We start from the raw sequence: 25,455 nt of genomic DNA, 5'->3' as shown, positions 1-25,455 counted from the left end.
CTACAATTCATGTTTTAATTGAAATGTCAAGGTTTAACAACTGACATTGTTACAAAACAATAAACTGTTGTTAAATTTTAAATGGTCAGTTGTATTAGAGCTCAACAATTAACTGTGAACTATATTTATCTCTGGGAAACCCCAAATCAATAATGATAAGTCTGTTTCCAAAACCCACTGCAGTCATTCTTGAAACCCTGATCAAGATTTAATAGATGCACAATGACACATTAATTAAAAAAAGAAAAGACCCCTATAGTCTTTAAGATTTGATTGGCTAAGGAGACAATTAAAGCTTACCCATTTGTTAACAGAAGACTACTGAGAAGAACAAAAAACTAAAAAACAAAAAACCAACAGCAACAAACAAAACAATCACTTTCACATTCACACATAAACAGACAACATTCCCACTAGACAACTCTTGAAAATAGCAGACATCCTTAGGTAACATTATTTTTATATAGAAAAGCAAATATCAGTAGTTTTACCACAGAAAAGTGATGGCAACTGTAGCAATTAGAGTCAAGTTCAGGCCTAATTCTACAAACCAAAGGAGAAAATCATCAAAGCACCTTTCAATAGTTTAAGAAAGATTTTATGAAACATGTTTGATCAGATGCTGGCTCATTTTGTGTAAGCTGAACAAAATGAAAAGCATCAGTTACCATCGCTATCACAGCTTAAAAGAACCAAAAAAAGTTGCAACATAAAAAAAAAAAAAGAACTTGAACAAATGTCACCTTTGTATAACAGTAAAACAAGACAAAACAAAAACAGAAATTCTTATCATAATAGCTAAAAAATAAAGTGGGTCTTTGGATCAAACCATAATATTTTTAAGGCATGTTAGAAAAACTTTCACTTATCTAGTTACTAGTCTGATCAGGGCATAAAATAACAGCAACACAAGGTCACCAACTTTTCTCTGTAGTCGCTATTATTTCATGTGCCAACAAATTTCATCTTCCTGTTCTTAAGCTTTTCATTAACATCTCAACAAGCACATTCATTCAAGCTGAGTTATATTCATACCAGATGAAATACCAACAGTAAGAGCACAGGAGGGTTTCCCGGTTTCTGGATATCGCAGCTGATGCTTTGTCATTAAGTGTGCAGGAAACACTGTGATCAGGCAGCCAAGTCCGTTATTATTAACATCTTTACAGTAAAAGCCCACCCTACTGTCCGACACAAACACTTCTAACTAAAACCCCAATTGTTAGATCATCTTTTCCACCTTACATTTTGCTATACCTTTTATATTATTAAACTTATTTTTCTTGTCTGCATGGCAATCCATTATGTAAAAGTGTAGAATCTTTACAGATGTTTATACTGTGGAATCTTAGTTCTTGTAAATTGCTGTTAAATATGGAATTCTAAAAACAGAATCAATCTGAGAAGTTAGAAGTTTCAAAACTCAACCAATTCACTAACAAATATTTCTATTTCAGTAGAAAAATCATACTTCTTGAACCTTTGATTTCTCTATACGTTGAGTCAAATCAGCTTTTACACAATGGAATTTGTTTCAATGAAACTGGTTAGAATTTTTCTGTCCCATAAACAAGGTGCTTCATAATTGGGGCTTCTAAAAAACCTATACTGAACAATGGAAAGATTCACAATTCAAAGACTTTTGACAATCTGTTTTCTCATCTGTGAGAAGTTACTATCCGCCTTTTTTCAATCCTTTAAGCATAATGCCAGTTTACTAAACACTGGGTGGGGGCTACCAGTGATTTATAACAAGCATGTAAATAATTGAAAAGAAAAAGGCGTTTTGGATATACTCTATTCTGCAGCACGGATTCTCAGTATAGGCAATCATCTGTCTGACTTGTGCCAAATTCTTAGGAACAATAACACACATGCACGCACAAACACACACTATTCTCTCAGTTACACACATAAGACCAGAGGTTACTTGCACAAGAGCATGAAACAACAAAATGTGGGGCGGTACGTCGATCACAGGCTCAGTGATATTGCAGTTCTGAAGGCCAAATTTATCTCGAGAATCAAGGTACTCTCTTCAGCGTTTATAACGTTGAAGTTAGTTAAAAACCCTTCCTACACTTGATTGTAAAACTTATGCATAGGTTTTTCCTGTGCCATTAGTCATGCAAATGATGAGTACTTCATGGCTATGCAAACCAGAAATGCCAGAGCTTGAGCACCTTTTCAAAACAAAATATTCTCTACTTTTATTTGCCACTTCAGTAATCAGGGCAAAATTGTTATAAGAAAATCTGTATGTAATTCTCCAGGAAAATTAAGGATAAAAGATTATTTTTTGTCCCTTGCCTTCCACTCTAATTTATGTTCTACTTTTATGCCCAAATTCTTTCAACATGGTCATTCAGTCTTTGTAAATGCCTGCAATAAAGCTCTGCTACGGGAAACTTGATTCTGAAAGCAGGTTAACCAAGAATCACACCACAACCATAGCCCTTAAAGGCAAGAAGGAATTTGCTGCTTCAACAAACATAAAAATGCAAGAAATCTGTCCTGTCCTGTGAGGTTTCTGCAAACGGGAACATGTGGATGCAGCATGGCTTCATTTTCCTTACATGATGGTACTAGTTCAGCTACTACTAGAACGCGTCTGGTTAGGAAGGCTGGGCAATCTCTTTGCATCGCAGTTGCTTCCCTCTTGTTCAGTAATGTAATCAAGACCATACCTGCTTCGTTAACAGAGGGGGGGTTTGGGGTTTTAATTCAGCTCAAACCCTTGTGAGAGCCTCCGTTTTCAGTGGCAAAGCAGGTGATTTTACACATTCTAAAGCCAGATTGTATTTTTACACAATCTGTTTTGACTTTTGCTCTACCAGGGACTGATGCATGAGTTAGTTCTGTGGCACAAATTAGGATAACATCTACAAGTAAGCATCGATTTTGAAAAACAGAAATGTGTCAGTTGAGCAAAGAATCTCTCCCTGTAATGCTGTTGGCAGGTCAGCTGTTATCTTACTTGACGGAATACATTGGTTAGAAGCACTATCTCAATTCTTGAAATTCAGTACTCTCGTAGGAAAATATTTCTCCTTTAATTTTCTTTTTTTTTTCTTTCTTTTTACAGAAGATAAAATATTTTAATTGTAGTGGTCATAGGAATTCTTCTGGTTTCTCATGATTATTTTTAATTTATACAATAGTTGCTTCGGTCAACTCAGCGACAATGCCATCATAGCTTTCAAAGGAGATCACCCTGTAGATCGATTGGCTATACCTCAAAGTTGCAGGTGCATATAGGAGACTGAGGACAATGGTGAAAACTGTAGTTACTGAACCCAAATGTTACTCAGAGATTTCAGCGGACAATCACTGCTGGATTCTGAATGAGGGCTGCTATTTCACTGTAGCTTCACACCACACATCCTGCAAACTCTGCAGCTGAGCAGATGAGGTTTGTATCGCCTATGATGTTGGGCAAATCCTGTCCACGAGAGCCATTTTTGAATGCTATTGTATGTTACATGCAGAACAGCATGGGTCATCTTTGTCAGGCTGCGCAGCATAGTTCATTTGCCTCACAATTTCTGCAAAGAGTTCGTCCACCATTGTTTTACTCTTAGCAGAAGTCTCCATAAAGGGGCAGCCCCACTCTTCGGCAAGGGCTCTACCTTCATTGGACGACACCTCTCTTTCACTTTCCAGGTCCACTTTGTTCCCAACCAAGATGACTGGCACTTTCTCATACCTATGAGAGAATAAACAAAACACACAGAGGTTGTGAAAATTAGCACAAAGTTCAACAGGTAAAATGTATTTTTTCTTTTCTCACTATATTCTACTACAAATATTCTCTTTCACTGCATGAAAAATTATTTGCCCCACTGGCTTGACATCTAACTGAGGTCATTCAGAAGCTGCTCCCATAATGAATCATAAATGGGTTTTTCAAAATGATGTTTTTAACTAATCAATTATACATCTTTTAAAACCAATTTATCTTTCCAGATATACTTGGAAAATTATACTCAGAATAAATCTTCTTACATGGATTAATTTAAACTTTTTTCATTATAAGAGATGCTTACTCAAAATCTTTTTATTAAAAATTTCAGTTGATGAAGTAATAGCCCTACTGAGTAAACAACTTATAATTGTCAGCATTTTACTATGTCTGTAATATACAAAATTGATCATGTTCTAATAGTTCCTAAATAAGAAAAAAGCTGGTAGAAATCATTAGGATGAAAACCATCAAATGAAGCTACTACACTCTATCCCTTTATAAAGTTGTTATACATTAGGCAGTTGAAAGATAATTATGCTTCTTTTCAGCCTGACAAGGATTAAGCGTTTTAATCATTAGCTTTATTTGATGTTATCTCTTCTTTTCCTTCCTAACTAGAATAGGTGTGTATGAACTGAATATTTGTGTCCCACCCCCACCAAAAAAAATCAAATGTTGAAACCTAATTGCCAATGTAATCGTATTTAGGAGGCCAAGCCTTTGGGAGGTGACAGGTCATGAAAGAGCCCTCAGGAATGGGATTAGTGCCCTCACAGAAGAGATTCCCCTGCCCTACAGCCCTGTGAAGACACAGCAAAAAGACAACAGTTCACGAACTAGGGAAGTGGCCCTCACCAGACAGTGAATGTACCAGAGCTTCGCGGACCTCCCAGCCTCCAGGACTGTGAGAAATAAATTTCTGTTGTTTAAGCCACCAGGTCTATGGTATTTTTGTTATAGCAGCCAGACCAGACTAAGATAAGGTGTCTCTTAATGAACATATCTGGTAAAAACTAAACTAATAAAGATAACAGATGATATAAAAAGAACAAAGCAAAAAGATTCTAAATCATGTTGGAACCTAAAGATGATTCTTTCTGCAATGGTTACTCACTGTATAAAAATACATGGTGCTACTCTGCATACTTATTTACTATTCTTATTTATGTTTGTTCTAAGAAATGTTATGATAATATATTCTCATAAGGTTAGCAATTTTACTTTAAACATCATTTTAAAAGTTTTTTGTGATTTTAGTATAAATCAATGTGTGTGTGTATACGTGTGTACTTTCCTCTAAACAAAATGCATCTCTAATTTATAAAAGAAGTAAACTGCAAAAGTGATAACAAATGTGACTGGACACAGCTAATCTGTTAGCAGAGAAAACTACATAGTCAAGACTTTGCTGAGGCAGGAGTTGTATAGGATTTTTATCATTCAGGAAAAATAGGTAGGTAGTTAATGTCAGGGACAATACTTCTACAATTTCATCATCTTTTCAAGCTGGTTCTCTCCACTCACCCTAACTTGTAAAGCAAACTATATTTCCAACAGAATCTTACTTTTTTTCTTTGGCACTAGATCAAACCGAGAGTGGTCTCAATGTGAGGGCATATTCTAGGCAGTGTGCCATTTAGCAATCTGAAATATAAAAACAACTTAAAAATGAGTGGGAAGAACAACATCACAGTAAAATATAGATGTTGGATACTAGCACCTTGCAGGAAATGGATGGCCATAACTCCAATTTATATCAAAGAACTCATATGAATTCACTGTATACCAACTATGCCTATGCTTTGTGGCCTCAGGTCATACTGAGCTCTGAACATATGACACAGGGTTTTACACATCTAGGACTCTCACACACGGTCAATTATGTGTACCCTCTGCCTCTGGGTGGACAAATGGCAATGAGCATGAAGCTGCATTACAAACCCTATACATCAGCTGCTTTGCACACAAGCCCTCTTGACTCGCTGTACAGAGAAGCTGTTCAGGGAGCTAACACTGCCAGCTGTGTCAGGACAATGTCAGTTCCTAATTCGTTTTACGTGCAAATATATAACTATTTTATTTTTCTTATGAGAATATATATATACATACATATATATATGTATATATCACTGTGTTTTAAAATGCTTTGTTTGCCAATGAGGTAAAATAAACATTAATACAATCAGTAAAATTGGTTGAATTAAATTGAGTTAAAAATTAATTTTAATCTTTGTTTACAATACTTAAAAAAAGTGATAAAACATCACTTTAGATTATTAGTTAGGCGATAAATATTGTAATGAATACTTTTTAGTTTTAATAGAGTACTGTATATTTTATATGTAAAGAATATTACATTTTTAATTAAAAACTACAAATGTGTAGATTTTCAAAACTTGTGAATTGTCACACTGAATCAAGAATCTGAATAAATCTCACTAGCATATTCTCAAAAGGGCAATAAAACACTGCAAACACAGGTCCACGTGTAATAGCACTTAATAATTGTTAAGTAAATATGAAAATTTAGTATTAGAGAACCTGTCCATTACATCATAACCAAACTCAGTGGTCTTTTCTCCCCCCTGATTTTGAGAGACACTTATTAAAGCTGGGACAGTGAAACAAGGAAGGACTTAGGACAGAAGAAACAACAGGAGAGCCTAGGCAGGGCTGCTCTGACCCTCTAGAGCAGTGGTTCTCAACCTTCCTAATGCCTGGACCCTTTAATTCAGGTCCTCATGTTGTGGTGACCCCCAACCATAGACTTATTTCCATTGCTACTTCATAACTGTAATTTTGCTACTGTTATGAATCACCATCAGAAATATGTGTTTTCTGATGGCCTTCGGCGACCCCCGTGAAAGGGTTGTTTGACCCCCAAACGGTCACGACCTACTGGTTGAGAACCACTGCTCTAGAAATAAAGTGAGCCACGAAGGACAGCGTGGACTCATTGAGAAATAAAAGTCACAGTGACAGAAGTGAGCTGCTGTTTGCTCACTGAAAAGTCAGAGGAAAGGGGGCCTTGGAGACCGGTTCAGGGAGTTAGCCTGGGGGGCGCTGCCGCTGCCCATTGCTCCTGTGGTTGCAAGTTTTGTGGGGACCCTTAGAGTTCAGAGGAGAAAAGTAAAGATGCATGTCTGAGAGGGGAGAAAGGCATGGGTGTGCTTCAGAGAGCCCGCTCAGTGGTCTTTTCTAAAACCAAGATGCTAAAGTTGCTAAGAGAAACTCAGATTCATATCCCCAGAAGCCTTTAAAAGACTGAATAAGATCTTCAGGAAGAAAAGACATTATGTGCATTTCAGAATACCAGTCAGCGATACATTTTTGTTTCTGTCTAACTCGGAGACAGTAGAAAAGAGATAAACTAGGATTTGGAGGCTCAGTTTCCAGTCCTGCAACTGAGAGGCTGCAAGAGAAAGCAAATCATTTACTCTACTCACCTGTATTTCACTTCATTGTCAGTAAAAAAGGAAACAAGAATACCTGTTGCCACTTACCACAAAAGGTTGCTGAAAAGGTCAAAGGAGATAATGTAGGGAAAAAAACAAGTACTAGCTAAAATATAGGGTGGTGTTCCTTTCCCCTTCTGCACACTGAGACCAAAGCTTCAGTAAGTTAAGAAGCAGGAGACGATAATCAAGAGGGTGAGGAATTCCTGAGGAGGGGCAAACCAAGTCAGGGTGCTGGTGCAGTGCGGGTACAAACAGGCAAAAGGGAAAGACAGAGCAAAAGGAGTCCAGCAGCCATCTGACATCAGCCTATCCCTACTCTTGTCCCCAAGCTGAGTATCACAGTAATGCGGCACTAGAAAAGTGGAACTACCTTCCCAAATATGGATACCTGTGGGAAAGGGAATCTAAGGAGAATTTGGGTTGGTATAATGGAATCTTACCTATATGTGGAGGTAAGATTTGGAGAAACCTGGACCCTTCTTAAGAAAGATGAGTGAGAAGGAGAAGGAAAAGAAGTAAGGGGTTGTGTTGACAGGGTAAAAAGAGGGCATGAGGAAACTGGTCTTGCTCTCTGTGGTAGGAAGTGTATTAAAAAACATACACTAATCCGAAAGAATATATGTACCCCTATGTTCACTGCAGTATTTTACAACAGCCAAGATTTGGAAGCAGCCCAAGTGCCCATCAGTGGATGAGCAGGTAAAAAACCTGTGGTACGTTTATGAAATGAAATACTACTTGGCTATAAAAAAGAAGGAACTCTTATCTTTTGGGACAGCATGGATGAACCTGGAGAGCATTATGCTAATTGAAATAAGCCAGCTGGAGAAGGACAAATACCATATGATATCACTAATATGTGGACTCTAATGAATAAACTAACAAACAAAATAGAAACAGATTCACAGATACAGAGAACAGACTGACAGCCGTCAGAGGGGAGGGGTTGGGAGGCTGGTGAAAAAGGTGAAGGAATTAAGAAAACAAACAAACAAAAACAGACACAGATAACAGTGTGGTGACAGCCAGAGGGAAAGGGGTGTGGGGGAAGGTGGAAGTGAGCAAAGGGGATTAATGGGGATCGAAAGAGACTTGACTTTGGGTGGTGAGCGTAGATGATGTGTTATAGAGTTGTACACTTGAAATCTGTAAGGTTTTATTAAACAATGCTATCCCAATAAATGCAATTAAAAATGTAAAAAAAATTAAAAACAATAAAAAATAAATAAAAAGGACAGATAACAAAAAAACAACAGAATACCCAGCCCAAGTACTCCAGTCACAGAACTGCCTATAGCTAGTTCTGAGAATTTATTCACTTATGTTTAAATATGTGTTTATTGATTTTTTAGGGAGAGGAAGGGATAGAAAGATAGAAACATCAATGTGAGAGAAACATCCTGCACGCCCCCTACTGGGGATTGAGCCTGGAAATCAAACCAGGACCTCTCAGTCCATGGGACAATGCTCAATCCACTGAGCCACATCAGCTGGGCTAGTTCTGTGAATTTAGAAAATTAACTTAATGTCTTGGTTCTTCAGTTTCTTGAACTTTAAAATGAATTGGATTAGAGACTTTCTAAGATGTTCCTAAACTCCGAATATCAGAACAGACACAGTGGGTCACTCCCGTAATTAGCACATACCCTTTACCAAGTAATTGCTGACAGCTTAGTTAGCACTGTTCTAAGAACAACACCCAACAGGCTGATCTTTACAAGAGATATGAAAGTGTACCTCAGGAGGAAGGCCGAAAGGTGGGGAAAACTTCATCAGATTCGTGGGGCCAGGATGCCAAGCAGCAGAGATTTTCCACTCTGTAAGCAAAGCAGCTACTGCCAACGTGCTGACTCATAGGCAGAAAGTACTCAGGACCTAGGCAGTTCCATTTCACTGACAATACTTTTCGAACACAAAAACGTGGGATGGTTTTAACTATGTGAATAATGAAATCTCTACTGAAGACTGCCTGTCGCTGCATAAATAACTAGTAATAAACAATCATGTATCATCTATTTATTCATCCATTTAACATATATTTGTCAAGAGCCTACTATGTGCTAGATAGTATTTTAGGCACCTATGATACATCAATGAATGAAACAAAGACATCTGCCCTCACAGTAATGATAGTCTAGCAGAGGAGAAGACATCAACAATAAACATCAGTAAATTATAGGTTTACTCCAAAGTGTTAGGTGCAATGGGAAAAAGAAAATGTAGATGAGCAAGGGGGCTGTGGGCACAGGCTCAATTTGAAATTAGATGATCGGGATAGGCTCATGGGGAAGGTGACACATGAGCAAAGACGTGACGGGAGTAAGGGAGTTTGCCAAGCAAGCATCTGGGGGAGGAGTATTTCAGGCAGGATATGAACTAGACAATGTGAAAGCTGGTGGGAGTGGGATGGTGGTTCAAGAAACAGCAAATGGTCTGTGGGGTGGATAACCTCCTGCAACTCCTGCAGCCACAAACTCTGCAGTGTAGGAAACTTGCTCATTTGAGGCTAAATAGAACTGAGGAGTCTGGGTAGCAGCAGCAGCCTCCGCAGACAAATGTGACATATATGACAGGTCCAACTATATTGTTTAGGAAGACTAGGCACTTGGTGATTGGTGATGGCAGTTACTTTCATTTCATGTCCTATATTTATTAACAGTTTTGTGAGTTGTCTTCATTTTCTCCCCTTTCTAAACATTATTTGGGAATAAAGTTGAAGATGCAAAATTCTAAAAATATTCAATTTATGTATTATTGTTAACCTGACCATGAGCAGGATATCATCTTGTCCATATCTTAAACATCAGCTGGTTTCTCATCAACTTTAGTGCATCTTCTTTGATATTTCCTTTAAGAGCATGACCAGGGTGATACAGGGGCTGCTGCTTATAGTCAGTCTGTGGACAAACACTTGTTTTATTAACATGAATTTTCATATTGTTTACTGTATTCATGAGCATGATTATATAATGTATTAATAAATAAAACTAGTTCTTTTAAGCAGCTCTGTTTAATGCATTGAATGAAACATCAGTAATACTGGCTTAAGTATCACCTAGCTATAGAATGTTGTGGGCTTCTCAGTGAAGCAACTTTGTAAATGTGAATAGTTCAAAGCATTATCAATGAGCCTTATATTTTCTCTTTTTTTGGTAACTATCCTGATATTTGTATATTTGTTATGTGTGTGTGCATGTGTATTTTGGTTGTGTCTAAACTTGGCTGATCATTAAAATAACGTGAGAATTAAAAAAATACTGCACTGGCTGGTATGGCTCAGTTGGTTGGGTGTCATCCTGTGCACCAAAAGGTTGCTGGTTCAATTTCCAGTCAGGGCACATGTCTGGGTTACAGGCTTGATCCCCAGTAGGGGGCGTGCAGGAGGCTGCAGACTGATGGTTCACTCTCACATCAACATTTCTCTCTCTCCCTCTTTCTCTTAAAAAAAAACAGTAAAAAGATAAAAATAAAATACTGATGTTCAGGTCCTATTCCAGAGCTACTGAAGCTGAATTTGTGGAATAAGGACCCAAGAGCCTATTAAAAAAAATATATCTATAATCTATAAGCTCTAAAGACTAATTGTGAAATTCAGCAGGATTTAGGAATCACTGGCCTAATCAACTACTATGTGACCACAAACAACATTGTGTGTATACAGTTCATGGTTTTATATTGTGGCAAGTCCAGAATCAATTCCTTCTTTCTTTCATTCATTGACCAATGATAAGTTGTGGACAAATACCACTGTCAGTGTCCTTAACTTCCTTTTGAGGGTGTTGTGTTGTCAACTGAAAGGCCATCTTTCACATGAATTTTATCATGCTGTTTGTCTTAGTTACTTTTTCACAAGCAGCTTAAAATACAATTCTCTTAGAATTCAGATATGAGAATCAAAAAGATTTTTATAGGTCTCCTTATTCAATCTTCCACCCATTGTTCAAAATCTCATCTACTGAGAGTCTCAAGGCAAAATGTCAAAAACACTTGATGCTTCAATCACTTCCATGTCAACCTTACAAAATGGTTGTTTGTACATCTTTAATGATGTGATACTCATCTCAGGCAACGCATTTGTACTTTCTGTCAGTCTGTTAAATGTTAGTGCTAAAAAGTTTACCCCTATCAAATGAACGTGCTGTAATCTGTAACATCTTGTCCTTTATCATCATAGGTTCTAGTGCTTTTATCCTTTAGAATATAGAAATCTTTTCTTTTCTCCAAAATGAAAATATGTTTTCTTCCTTATCTCCTTGCTCAAGTTAAATAAGTAATACCTAATAATTAAAAAATAGTTTCTGGAAATAATTAAATAGGTAGAGAGGAAAATGGAAAACATTCTTACTCTTACCACCATGACAATAATTACTATAACTATTTTAGTGTAAATCCCTGCAGACTAATTTCTTATACATATCTAGATAAACACAGATATACATTTTTATTAAAAAATATACCAATTTTAGTCACTTCAATTTTCATTTACTGTCATGGAGCTTTCCATTTCAGTATATGATACACATTATATTAATGGCTAAGTAGTGTTCCATTTTATAGAATCTATGCTATAAATGCACTATAATTTAAGTATTCCTCCCCCATTAATGCAGATGAAAGGTTTCCATCTCCTCATTCCATTCACTAATATAAACAATGATCTGATGAACCATACCTAGAAGTGTGATTTCTATCTCAAAGGTACACATTGATATGTGTGTATGTGTCTGGTATACCCTCTGAACCAGAAAAATATCATTTCTAGGTTAGTTCATCAGACTGCTCTGTGTGTGTGCAAGCGCACGAGCACACACACAGTCTCAATGGACATCCAGGAATGTATACTAAAATCAACAGTGCTTAAGTTAAGGGTGCCTGTTTCCCCACCCTTGGGATTGATATTTTTAATCTTTCAGTAAAGTATAACGGCAGTTCTGCAGAAGGTTTGTTTTTGGCTGGGAGTTGAAGGCTCCTACCACAGCATGCTAGCATGAAACATCAATACTTCTTGCAAGGAAAACATGAGCTAAATAAGGCTGCTGCCTTCTTCTTTTAAATTGACTTGTTTTGAAGTGACTAAATATTTCATCTTAAAGGGCATTTCTGGTAATTTAGCTTGAATAATAAAAGGAAATCACTATTTCTTGCTCTTTCTCTTGGTTTCGGAATACATACTGAAGAAGAATAGAGAGAAATTGTAAATATAATGTAAAAATTAAGTAAGGAGAGTAATGATACTAAAAAGATACTCAAAGCTACCAGGAATATTCTATACCAATGTAAATAAAAATAATCTGCTTTCATAGAAATCGAGAGTTGACATTTTATCAGAAGAATGGATTCCTAACAGTTTGAGTGTGAGGGACCAACTGATCACAACTATGCAACTAGGCATTTTAAATGTTTTCAAAACCACTGAGGGTGCTCACTTCACAGAGCATATACTAAAATTGGAACGATACAGAGAAGATTAGCATGGTCCCTGCACAAGGATGACACACAAATTCATGAAGTATTCCATATTTTTAAGACTATCAGCTTACTTCTCCACAGAAATATGCAGGTCAGAAAGGACTGACATGAAATATTCAAATTGGTAAAAAGCAAGGACCTCCAATCAAGATTACTCTACCCAGCAAGGTATCATTTAGAATCAAAAGGCATGTAAAGAGCTTCCCAGAGAAGAAAGAGCTAGAGTTCAACACCACCAAACCAGTATTACAAGAAATATTACAGGGTCTTCTTAAAAGTAAATAAAATAAAGTAAAATGGCAATAACTACATACCTGTCAATAATCACTTTAAATGCAAATGAATTAGATGCTCAATCAAAAGATATATAGTAGCTGAACGAATAACAACACAAGACCATTAGATATACTGTCCATAAGAGACTCATTTCAGATCAAAAGAGACACACGGAATTAAAGTAAAGGGATAGAAAAGATATGTCATGAAAATGAAAACAGAAAAATAAACAAAATATAGAGTAGCAATACTTATACACTAAATAGACTTTTTTAGGGGGTGTTAATCCTCACCCAAGGATAGTTTTCTATTGATTTTTAGACAGAGTACGAGGGAGGGAGAGAAAGAGAAACACTGATGTGAGAGAGGCACATCAATTGGCTGCCTCCTGCATGACCCTGACCAGGGCCAGGGATCGAAACTGCAACCCAGGCATGTGCTCTTGACTGGACATCGAATCCACAACCCTTCAGTCCATGGGCTGACGCTCCAACAGCTGAACCAAACTAGCTAGACCCTAAAACTTTAAAACAAAGGCTACAAAAAGAGACCCAGAAATTCCACTTTTGGGTATTTATGTGAAGACACCCAAAACACTAAATTACAAGACATATACATCCGTATGTTCATTGTAGCATTATTTATAACAGCCAAGATATGGCAGCAACCTAGATGTTCATCAATAGATGAATAGAAAAGAAGTTGTGCATATACACAATGGAATATGTTTTCAGCCATAAAAAAGAATGAAATCTTGCCATTTGCAACAACATGGATGGATCTAGACGGTATTGTGCTGAGTGAGATAAGTCAGACTGAGAGAATAAATGAACAAGCAGAACAGAAACAGACCCACAGATACAGAGAACATTTTGACAGTTGCCAGATGGGAGGGGAACAGGGGATGGGTGAATAAGGTGAGGAGATTGAGAAGTACAAATTGGTAGTTATAGAAAAGTCATGGGGATGTAAAGTACAGCATAGGAAATATAGATAATACTGCAATACTAATGATATATGGTGTCAGATGGGTACTAGATTTATTGGGATAATCATTTAGTAAGTTATATATAAATGTCTAATCACATGGTGGTACAGCTGAAATTAATATAATATTGCATGTCAACTACGATTAAAAAAATATATATATATATGTGTGTATATATATATTTATTTATATTTATATTTTAAAAAGACCAGGAAACAAACCCTCTGGACACAGCTCTCTAACTTCTAAGCACTTTTTTCTAACTGGACAAGCTATCTTTTACTTTCCCACAAACCTGAGGTAGATCCACAAGTTTGAGCATTCAGTGAAGCAAGTCCTAGGAATACCCAGTGAAGATTAGAAAGAAATATTAATTCAGAAAAAAAGAAAATGGAAAAAGTCTTTTAAAAATGGCTTCGACATTTTTACTGTGACATAAATACATTTTATATCATAACCAAATACACAAATAAAAATAGTCATAAAATAATACCTGTATATTGTGCAAAGTACTCTTGATGTTCTATTCTATAATTTTTTTTTTTTTTTAATCCTCACCCGAGGACATTTTTCCATTTTTTGTTCAGACAGAGTGGGAGATAGAGAGAGAGAGAAAGAAACATCGACGTGAAAGGGACACATCAAGTGGCTGCCACCCACACAACCCAACCAGGGCCAGGGACAAACTGCAACTGAGGTACGTGCCCTTAGCAGGAACCGAACCCGGGTCTCTCTGGACCGCAGTCCGACGCTCTAACCGCTGAGCCAAAGTGGCCAGAGCTATTCTATAATTTTTTTATTCTACTCTATTCTTCTCCTTTTCATATTTTTCCATTAAAAAAAAGTGACTGGTTACAACCCACTGAACTGATTTCATGACTCAACAATGGGTCAAGCAAGGCCTATCATTTGAAAAATATCAGATTTATAGACATCTGAATTGCTCAACCAAACTGCTCTGTACTCTTTCCATAGTCTGTCCAGTACAAACTGCAGTGGACTCTGGTGCCAATGAAGTACCCAATGACAAGTGTCTGGATGTGCCGCCATCCCATCTTCCCTTTCTACCTGGCCATATAGCAGCTCAGCTAGAAACTACATTTCCCAGCTTTCCTCGCAGTGAGGTGGGACCATGTGACTAAATTCCACCAATAAAATCTGAGTGGAAATGATTGTGATTTGCACTATTGGTTTAAAGAAAATTCCTTGCCCTAGACTTCTGCCCTTTGCCCTTCCTTTCTAGAACCTGGAGCCACAACAACCTGACTTTGTGCACAGGAAGATCACGACCTACTTACAGCAGGAGTCAGCAAACTACTGTCCATAGAACAAATGTGGCCACCAGTTGTTTGGATCAATAAATTTTACTGGAACACACACACACACACACATACCCCTGAGGGAGAAGATATCTGCAAAATAAACATCTAATAAAGGATTTTTTATCCAAAATATACAAAAATGTCTTAAAATTCAACAATAAGAAAATTTAGTTTTAATTGGGCCAAAAACCTTAACAGACACCTCACAAAAGATACACAGATGACAAATAAGCACATGAGAAGATATTACACATCATATGTCATCAGAGAAATGCAAATTAAAACAAGATACCATCACACACCTATTAGAATGGCCAGTATCCAGAACACTGACAGCACCAATGCTCAGGAGGATGTGGAACAACAGAAACTCTTATTCACTGTTGGCAGGAATGCAAAATGTTACAGCCACTAGAAAGAGTTTGATGGTTTTCTACAATTCAACAACCCTTGGTATTTACTCACAAGTGTTGAAAACCTAAACATGGATGTTTACAGCATCTATATTCATAATTGCTCAAACTTGGAAGCAACCAAGATGTCCTTAGTAGGTGAATAGATAAATAAACTGTGGTACATCCGGACAATAAAGTATCACTAGTGTAGCATTAAAAAGATATGAGCTATCAAGCCATGAGAAGACAAGAAAAAAACCTTAAATGCACATTAAGTGAAAGAAACCAATCTGAAAAGGCTACATATTGTATGATTTCAACTACATGACTTCTGGATAAAGCAAAACTATGGAAACAGTAAAAAGATCAGTGGTTCCCAGGGGGTGGGAGAGATGATACGAGTGACAGAGAGGATTTTTAGGGCAGTGAACATACTCTTTGTAAGATACAATGATGATGGACAGACGTTATTTAACATTCATTCAAATCCACAGAATATACAACACCAAGAGTAAACTCTAAAATAAACTGGGGAATTTGGGTACTATGATGTTTCAGTGTCCGTTCAACTGTAGCAAACTCTGGTGTGGGATGGTGACACTGGAGGTGAGGGGAGGCTATGCACATATGGGGTCAAGTGGGATATGGGAAATCTTTGCATCTTCCTCTCAATTTTGCTATGAACCTAAAATTACTCTAAAGAAAAAAGTCTAAAAAAAATCACTTGAGAACTTGTAGTGTAGCCAAGGTGGTTAAGTCCACTAAAGCCTTTATCTCTCATTGATTAAATAAAAGCTCAAAACAAAATACAAGCATAAAATAAAACCTGTAACAAATGTAAAGAACAGAAATGATAAAAAAAAATATTTTCAGGCTATAACAGACTTAAGTTAGAAATCAGTAACAAAAGAATACTGGAAAATCTCCAAATATTTGGAAGTTGAACCATATACTTCTAAGTAATCCATGAGTCAAAGAAAATATCACAAGAAAAATTAGAAAACATTGAACTGAATAAAAATAAAAACACAACATATCAACATTTATGAGATGTAGTTAAAGCAGTGTTCTGAGAAAAATTATAGCATTAAATGTTTATATTTGAGAAGAATAGTCTTGCATTTATAATCTACCTTAAGAAACTAGGAAACGCACAAAAGAAATCCAAATGAAGCAGAAGGAAGAAATAGTAAAGAAAAAACTCAAATAAATTGAAAACAGAAAAACAATATAAAAAATCAATGAAACCACAAAAGTTGTTTTCTGAAAAGATCAATGAAATTATTAAACCTCTAGTCAGAGTGAGCAAGAAAAAAAGATGACACAAATTAACAATTTCAAGCGAAAGAGGGAAATCACTACAGACCCTAGAGATATGAAAAGAATATGCTCCTGAAATAGAAAATTAGATGAACTGCCCCGATTTCTTAAAACAACTTATTTAGATGATATCACCATGTCCACCTACTCAGAGGCTAACAATAGCTCTCCACTGCTGACCATATCATATCTAAACCCTTCTGTTTAGCCTCTTCAACTATCTAAACTCTTGATTCTAATACCCAATTCAACTTTATCTCCTGCTTTCCAAAGAAAATCTTCTGTTCTAAATGGTCTCCTTGTTCATGGTGGTCTTTTAACTATAGTGGTTTCCACTAATCAATCAATCAAATTCTAACTACTATTCAAAGCTAAGGTCAAATTTCAGCACTTAAAATTGTCTCTTGCTTTCATAGATAGTTCATTTTGTCTGAACTCATATTTACATTTTATATCATTAAAAATTGGGGGTTCATAGGTTTTTATTAATTTATATTTGATTATCTACTAGGCACTGTGTGAGAAAATAGAGTCATAAAACAAATAAGGTGTTAGAGATTACATTCATGTTGGAGGAGACACAAGACCAAACAAACAATATAAATATTGTGATTGCTATTACAAAGAAAGTAAGTACTATTGGTTAATATATAATAATTTGGGCAGGCTAGTATTACGTGAAGTGATCAAAAAAAGGTATCTCTAGGGAAATGAAATCTAAGCAGAAATTTGAAGGCTGAAAATTAAGTAAGCCAAAACAAACAAACAAACAAACAAACAAACAAACAAACAAAAAGTAGGAATGAAACATTTTAGACATAAGGAAAAGAAAATATAAAAGATAGGCAGTAGGAAAGCACTAGGCTTATTCACAGAAAAAAGTAAGACCAGCATGGCTAGAACATAAAGAGCAAGGGGGAAGAGAAGCATGAGGGACAACTGAAGAAGGACGTAAGGCTGCTGTTCTAAGAACAGAGGAAAGCCCTGAAGGTGTTTCGGCAGTGAAGTTACATGGCACATGTGTCTTAACAGAGCAGTGTGGTTAATACACAGAAAATGGACTTTAGGGGCACAATAGTAGAAGCAAGAAAGTAGTTAGGACATGACTACAGTGTTCTAGGCAACAGGCAAAGATGACCTGAAGTGAAATGAAGGCGAATGCAGTGGAAATAAATAAGATTTAAAATACATTTTGGAGGCAGCACCAAGAAGACATAATAATAGACTGGTTGAAGGAGACAAAGTGGGTAGTGGTTTTGAAAAAATAAGTAATAATCCATACATAAACTATTGTTTTTACAAGTATAATTTTATCTTATGACTAAGAACATAAGACCCCAAGGGGAACGACCATTTCTAATTACCCTGTTTCTCATATATTTGCACTGTGACCATGTTTAAAATTATCTTAGTTATTCAAATAACTATTTACTATGAAGAAACTTTTAGTATACCATGTTCTTAATAAACATTAAAAATTATCTCCTCTAAGGTTAACTACAAAATATTTTTTTTCCCTGTAGAAGTGACTACTTCTTTTCTATAAGAATTTAGTTTTTCAAATATCCTACTCAAGTTAATTCACTCATGTTTACCTTAGCATTATTTCTGTATTTCCACCTATTTTTTACTGATTACCTGGGAGTCTTTTTGAAGATGTATGTTGTTTCCAGATACAAATTGCTCTTTTACTATGTAAGATAAAAATAATTTGCCATTCAAATTTTACCTTGTGAAAAGTCTTTCCACATTCTCTCAAATTACTCCTAATAGAAAGAGAATGAGATTTTAGCCTTAAACTTTTACCAAAACATGGACATTTTATTTTAAAAGTTTGTGAATGATAATTACTCAACACTGTAAATATACTTTTAAAAAGCTCTTTCCAAACTGTTACTTTATTCAAGTCTTAGAAAAATATTATATTAATCAACAAGAAGCCTCAAATAATTTTTGATAGGAGGGACTATGTAAATAAATAAAATCCCCAACACACCATACCCCTATCTTAGGGCCTTCTAAGAAGAAAAAAATTATACACACAAAAGAAAAACCTACCAGCTTTCTAGAAAGCACAGGTTATTGGACGAATAGAATTACCATTTCTTCTCTCCAACAATAAACAGCTCAGGGGAGAGGACATCAATTATATATGACATGTAACTGGTTGGTTCAGCTTGTATAAGATTGATTGGTGATGTCTATTAAAAAGGTTTTTTCATTTAAACCAGGTGACAGATGGAAAAGGCAAAACACAACAAGTGAACAATAAAGAAAGGAGCTGAAAACTATCATTATTGGCAGAGATTATGGTGCCCAGCAACAGCCAATGGAGAATGATGAGCTACAGGTACTTTCATAGGATCCACGTCAACACTGAAGTAAAAGAAGTTAGAAACAGTTGTAAAAAATCACAGTGGAGCCCTGACTGATTTGGCTCAGTGGTTAGAGCGTCGGCCTGCGGTCCCGAGAGACCCGGGTTCGGTTCCCGCTAAGGGCACGTACCTCGGTTGCAGTTTGTCTCTGGCCATGGTTGGTCGTGTGGGTGGCAGCCACTCTATGTGTCCCTTTCACGTCGATGTTTTCTCTCTTCCTTTCTCTCCCTCCCACTCTATCTGAACAAAAAATGGAAAAATGTCCTCGGGTGAGGATTAAAAAAAAAATCACAGTGGAAGGAAGGGAGAATGGGTGGAAAACAGTCTTCAATAGTCTCTGGTAGTAGTTAGGTTGGGATGAGAAGCTGTAAGAACAGGTCTCTATAGTAGTGATTTCAGGGGACGGGCATAGCAAGAATTAATTGGAAGCGAGAAAATCTGTCCCTTCATTTTCATTCTTACTGCAAAACCCCTTTCATTTCCAAAATAACTCATACCTGAGCTGTACAACAGTGTCCTAACTGGTCCCACCTCCAATTTCTCACCCCTTTACTCTACTCTATAGAGTAATTATCTCAAAACATTGTTTTTACACAGTCCTCTACCAATCTCTCCAATCCACTACCTCAGAAGAATATGTGGTGGCTCTACAATAAGTAGAGAAAGTCTATCCATGTCAAGTCAAGGCCAACCACAATTTAGCCACTGGCAAAAATGAAAATAGAAAGCACTACAAGGGGGAGAGAGCTGGATTGGAATTTAAAGGACCCAGAAATAGCTCTGATCCCTTGAAAGTATAATATGACCTGTCTTGCCTCAGGTTCCTTATTTGTGAAACAGAAGCATTACTGACATTTAGGTATTATGTTAGGGAAGATGATGATGATGACTTTACTAATAATAGCTAGCATCAGTAGAGGGTTTAGTTGGTGTCAGATACTGCACTAAGCAATTTAAAGTATCATGGATACTGTAAAATACTACAGAAATGCTAATTATTCCTTTCTAACTTCTCCCAAACCGTGTTAGTAAGTCAGTTCTAGAATCTTAACTGTGGTGATATATCTGTAAAAGAGTACATTTTTTTTACTTAGTGTCTTATCTCCTATCTTTGACTTCCATTCCCCTGGCAATGATAGCCAAATCTAACTATTTAACTTGAAGACCATGAACCCTTGTAAAACAGAGGTGAGAAAAACAGGATGGATAGTATTCTCTTTACTCAGAGGCTGAAAATTTCCCACCTTCTTTATACAGAGTATCTTTCTTTATCCTATTCATTTTCTCGCTCCAAACACTACTAAGGCAAGTCACTAGACCTGAACCATGGGATCTGAAGCCCTAGCAAGACAATGTGGGGTAATTAAAAACAAAACCAAAGAAAACAAAACTCAATAAAACTAGGAGTCTTGTAATAAAAGTCTTGTTTCTGCCTTGAGCCAGCTGTGCTACCTTTGAAGTGACATCTGGGACCTCAGGAAGGAAAGGGCCATGTATGTTTTGTAGCTGGAATCAATTCTTGACACTTATAGGCATACAAAATAGAATGAGTTATCTTCAAATATGGCAGTTTTTGCATGCAGCCCATAGTGAAAATGTCACAGAAACAATGCAAACATATTCATGGTCACCAAGCTGAAAACCATTTTTGGATGTACAATGTCTACAATGTTTTCTTTTTTTTTCTTCATCATATCCTGCATTAGATGCTGACATGCTTAAACTGATTAGTGGTATAAGGGGTCTCCAGAGATTTGGGAGGAAATGGCTAAAATACAGAATGTAATGACCTGAAGGGACCTTTATCCATACATTCAACAGACATTCACTGAGTGCCTTCTATGTACCAGGGGCCGGATGTCAAAACTGAAGCTGATCACCAAATACACGAAAGAAGCTTGTTTTAACATAAGGTAGGTACTGTATGTCAACCACTTTTATAAACAATATGCACTGTGGGTAGAGTGAAGGGGAGGAGGCAATGCAGACTCTATTATTTTTAATACTCGAGGATATGTTTTTAATTGATTTTAGAGAGAGAGGAAAAAGGGGTGGGGGGAGAAACATCAATGTAAGAGAGAAACATCGGTTGCCTACCATACATGACCCAACTGGGGTTCGAACCTGCAACCTGGGTATGTGCCCTGACTGGGAATCGAAAATGTCACTGTTAGGTGTACGGGATGACGCTCCAACCAACTGAGCCACACTGGCCAGGGCTGCAAACTACTATTACAAGCAATTGCAAAGGGTATGCACATAGTCTCAGATTCTCTCCTGAAACTAATATTTAAAATTAAATGCGATCTTCAAAGTGCAGTTGGTCATGTGTGGGCAGAAACAGTAAAATGACACAGGACAGATAAATTGTGAGGGCAGATGGTAGGTGCTTGCATCTGTTTGCCACCTTTTATAAGTTAAGATACAGTCATTCATTCACTTACCATTTACTTTCAATAAATATTTTTTAAAATATTTCATTTTTCCAGATAACTATTGCTGCATAAAGAAACTACCCCAGCTACCTCTCCTGGACACTAGCTAATCTATTGTTTTCTCTCAATTTTCCATAAACCAGCTTACTCTTCCGCTGCTTTCTAAAATAATAATTCTGCTCAAACCATTTATAACTAAATACAAATACAAAATAAGATTTTATTTCCAAGGAGGAACAAAATGACTAAATATAACAAAATAGATACAGATGCTCAACTTTCTCCTGATAAGACCACTGTAAACTGAAAATATCGTAAGCCAAAAACGCATTTAATACTCCTAACATACTGAACAGGATAGCTTAGCCCAGTTGACCTTAAATGTGGTCAGAACACTCACATTAGCCTACAGTTGGGCAAAATTATCAAACACAATGCATACATTGTATAGTATCAGCTGTATGCCTTGTGACCACATGGCTGATGGGTAGCTGCTGCTGCCCAGCATCACGACAGAGTACCGCACCATATATTTCTAGCCCAGGAGAAGATCAAAATTCAAAGTATGGTTTCTATGGAATGCATACTGCTTTTGCACCATTGTCAAGTCAAAAAATCTCAAGTCGAACCATTGTAAGTCAGGATTACCTGTACATATATGTTGGCATTAGTTTTCTAGACAAATTTTTGACCTTCTATAATGATTTAGAATGCACGAAAAAAAAAATCCTTACAAAAGGTGGCCGGTAAAAGCAATGTTCTTGGTGGAAAATATTTTGAAACTTCACAAATATGAAGTCAAATTCTGAAAAGTCAAATTCTTTTAAGTATCTCTCTTTCTCTCTCTCTCTGTAATTAACTAACTCTGTCAAATATATACTTATTTATAGTACATTTTGGCAGAATAGTTATCTTTTACTTATTTTGCATAATGCCCAGGGCAATGTTATATAAATGACGTAGCTTAAAACCATAGTATTTGATGTTGACAGTGATGACTTTTATACAAAAAACAGATAAAACTTCTTCTGGAATCAATTTATTAAAAACTCTGTCAACACATTACTATATATACACAAAAACTGTTGAAATTATCTTTACCCCATGCAGTTTTTGGAATTTATAAAAAGGTCTATTATCAACTTTAAAAAAAATAAAAATGTCATTTAGCAAAATATTTAATATTATAGGCCTGACATTTTTTTATAAAGTATTTTATGTATTTAAAAAATCATCACAATTTTCTGAGTCACAAAAACTTACTGTCCCCATTTAAAGCCAACATAGTCTCCAGGGGAAGAGAAAGACTCAAAGCACTCAGGACTATGCTCTCAGTTCTATAACATACTGTTCTAGCATTTCAAATATAGAGGAAAAAGCAAAGGAAAAAATGGAACTGAAATACTAGATTTAGCTGTATAATTTATCTGGATATGGTAAGGCAACTGAATCTCATTCTTTAGAAATTGGGAGGCAGTACACTGTTTTGTAAAGTCAGATAAATGCCTGGGTTTCATTCCTATTTCTATAAATGTTGGTGAAACATTAGTATTGATATTTTAATGTTATTATGTAAAGATACACTTTACATTCATTACCTCATTATTCATTATATTATACCCATATTACAGATGAGCAAATTGAGATTCAGATAATGTCAACTTGTAATTAGTAACTACATAACTAATGTACTGGAGCTTAGTTTTAATGAGTGTAACACTTAACTGTCTTCATAGATGAGATTAGATCAATATGCACAATTAAATAAAATAATGAAATACAGCAATTATAATATATGTAGTAATTGTTATGTTCACTGGAAACCTAAGGATGAATGAATTTAGAACAAAATTGTCCATCCCAAAACAGAGAAAAACACTCTAAAATTTCATTTATGGGGAGTTGTAAAGACACCTAGTAAAGAAGAAAATATTAATATGTACTGAATTATTAATATGATATAGGATTTCCACATTTGAATTATTAATTTTAAGGGGCTACTCCTAGGAAAGCATGAGAAATAACACTCCCAAATGTTTTAAGTAAAGGCTTACAATGTTCTCTAGGGTAACTTTACTAATTGATTTTAAGGTATCTGTAAGTACAGTTATCTTCATATATTTTTACTGTCTTACAGGGAGAGCTGAATCAATATTTTCCTGGACAGATGCAGCAAACCTCTTAAAAAGATGTTTCCAAAACCTCCTCAGCAACCTGTTGTAGTAATGGAGAATCCTTTCAATCACATACTAGTATGAATCCTACTACAATAGCCCTTTTTTGTCATAAATTTTCACAAGGCAGGAGCTATCCTGCCTTATCAGAATGAACAAAATGAGAGAAGAACTTCCTCATATTTCTAACATGCACAACAAACAATAAATACTTCTTCAAAAGATACATTTTAAATTTTTTTCAGTGACTAAATGTTCTCTTTCTCTATAACAGAGGCAGCATTTACTAAGTCAAGTTGGCAAGCATTTCATTTTCATAGCATTGTTGAAAATTGAAAAAACAGGAAGAGAAAAGTTGTTTCAAAATACTAAAGAGAAAGTTTCATTTATTTTTCTTAGAGTTATATGTTTTAGGGTAACAGTTTTCAAATTGTGTGTGATGAGATCAATTTAGTGAATCAAGGGGAGCATTTAAAAACAATGAAATAAAATAGAAGACACTAAAATAAAAAGTATAATACAAGCAACATAGCAAGTGTAACTACTGTTGCATGAAATTTTGGTTTCAGTTATATATATTTTTGCCTGTGTGTGCATTTTTCACAGAAATAGAACAATCAATTCTAAAATTTGTATGAAATTACAAAAGACATTGAATAATCAATTTTGAGAAAGAACAATTATGGAGACATCATGTTCCCTGATTGTCAAACTATATTACAAAGCTATAATGATCAAAACAGTATGGTATTCACATAAAAACAGATAAGTCGATCAATGGAACAAAGTGAGAACATAGAAATAAGCCCATGAATATACAATCAATTTATTTATGACAAAGGAGAGAAGAAAATACAATGGGGAAAGGACAGTCTCTTTAGTCAATGACGCTGAGACAACTAGACAGCCACATGCAAAAAAAATGATACCAGATCACTTTCTTACACCATGCACAAAAATCAACTCAAAGTGGTTAAAAACTTGAATGTAAGACCTGAAACCATAAAACTTCCAGAAGAAGATAAAGGGGGTATGTTCCTTCACATCAGTCTTGGCAATGATTTTTTAGATTTCACATTAAAAGCAAAGGCAACAAAAGCACAATTAAATAAGTGAAACTACATCAAACCAAAACCAAAAAGCTTCTGTAAAGCAAAGAAAACCACCACAAAAATGAAAAGGCAATCTATGGTATGGGAAATATTATTTATAAATCATGCATCTCATAAGGGGTTAATATCCATAGTATATAAAGAACTCATAAAACTGAATAAAAACATAAATGAACAAACAATCTGATTAAAAAATGGGTAGAGGATCTGAACACATTTTTCCAAAGAAGACATACAGATGGTCGACAGGTACACGAAAAGGAGCTCAATATCACTAATCATCAGGGAAATAAATGTTAAGTCAAAATAACAATGAGATATCACCTCACATCTATTATAGATGTCTGTTATCAAAAAGACAAGAAATAATACGTGTTGACAAGAAT

At 35.9% G+C, this 25,455-nt stretch overlaps 1 protein-coding gene and 1 non-coding gene across 2 annotated transcripts in view; one reads left to right on the top strand and one right to left on the bottom strand.

The window, feature by feature from the left end:
- Positions 1-2,184: 2,184 nt before the first annotated feature.
- RAP2A (RAP2A, member of RAS oncogene family) overlaps positions 2,185-25,455 on the bottom strand; it is a 31,518-nt gene continuing 8,247 nt past the window's right edge. Inside the window, exon 2 of the mRNA XM_036250437.1 lies at positions 2,185-3,706. Coding sequence (XP_036106330.1) covers positions 3,469-3,706 — 238 coding nt within the window. The 3' untranslated portion in view covers positions 2,185-3,468. The remainder of the gene's footprint in view (positions 3,707-25,455) is intronic.
- Positions 12,624-12,727, top strand: LOC118623144. Its single transcript, XR_004958229.1, has one exon. It is a non-coding gene; the product is annotated as a U6 spliceosomal RNA (small nuclear RNA).

Source organism: Molossus molossus, unplaced genomic scaffold (genome assembly GCF_014108415.1).
Source record: "Molossus molossus isolate mMolMol1 unplaced genomic scaffold, mMolMol1.p scaffold_m16_p_9, whole genome shotgun sequence".
Classification (NCBI taxonomy): Eukaryota; Metazoa; Chordata; class Mammalia; order Chiroptera; family Molossidae; genus Molossus; species Molossus molossus.
Note: the sequence above shows the minus strand (reverse complement) of the source record. Positions and strands in the feature narration are given on the sequence as shown.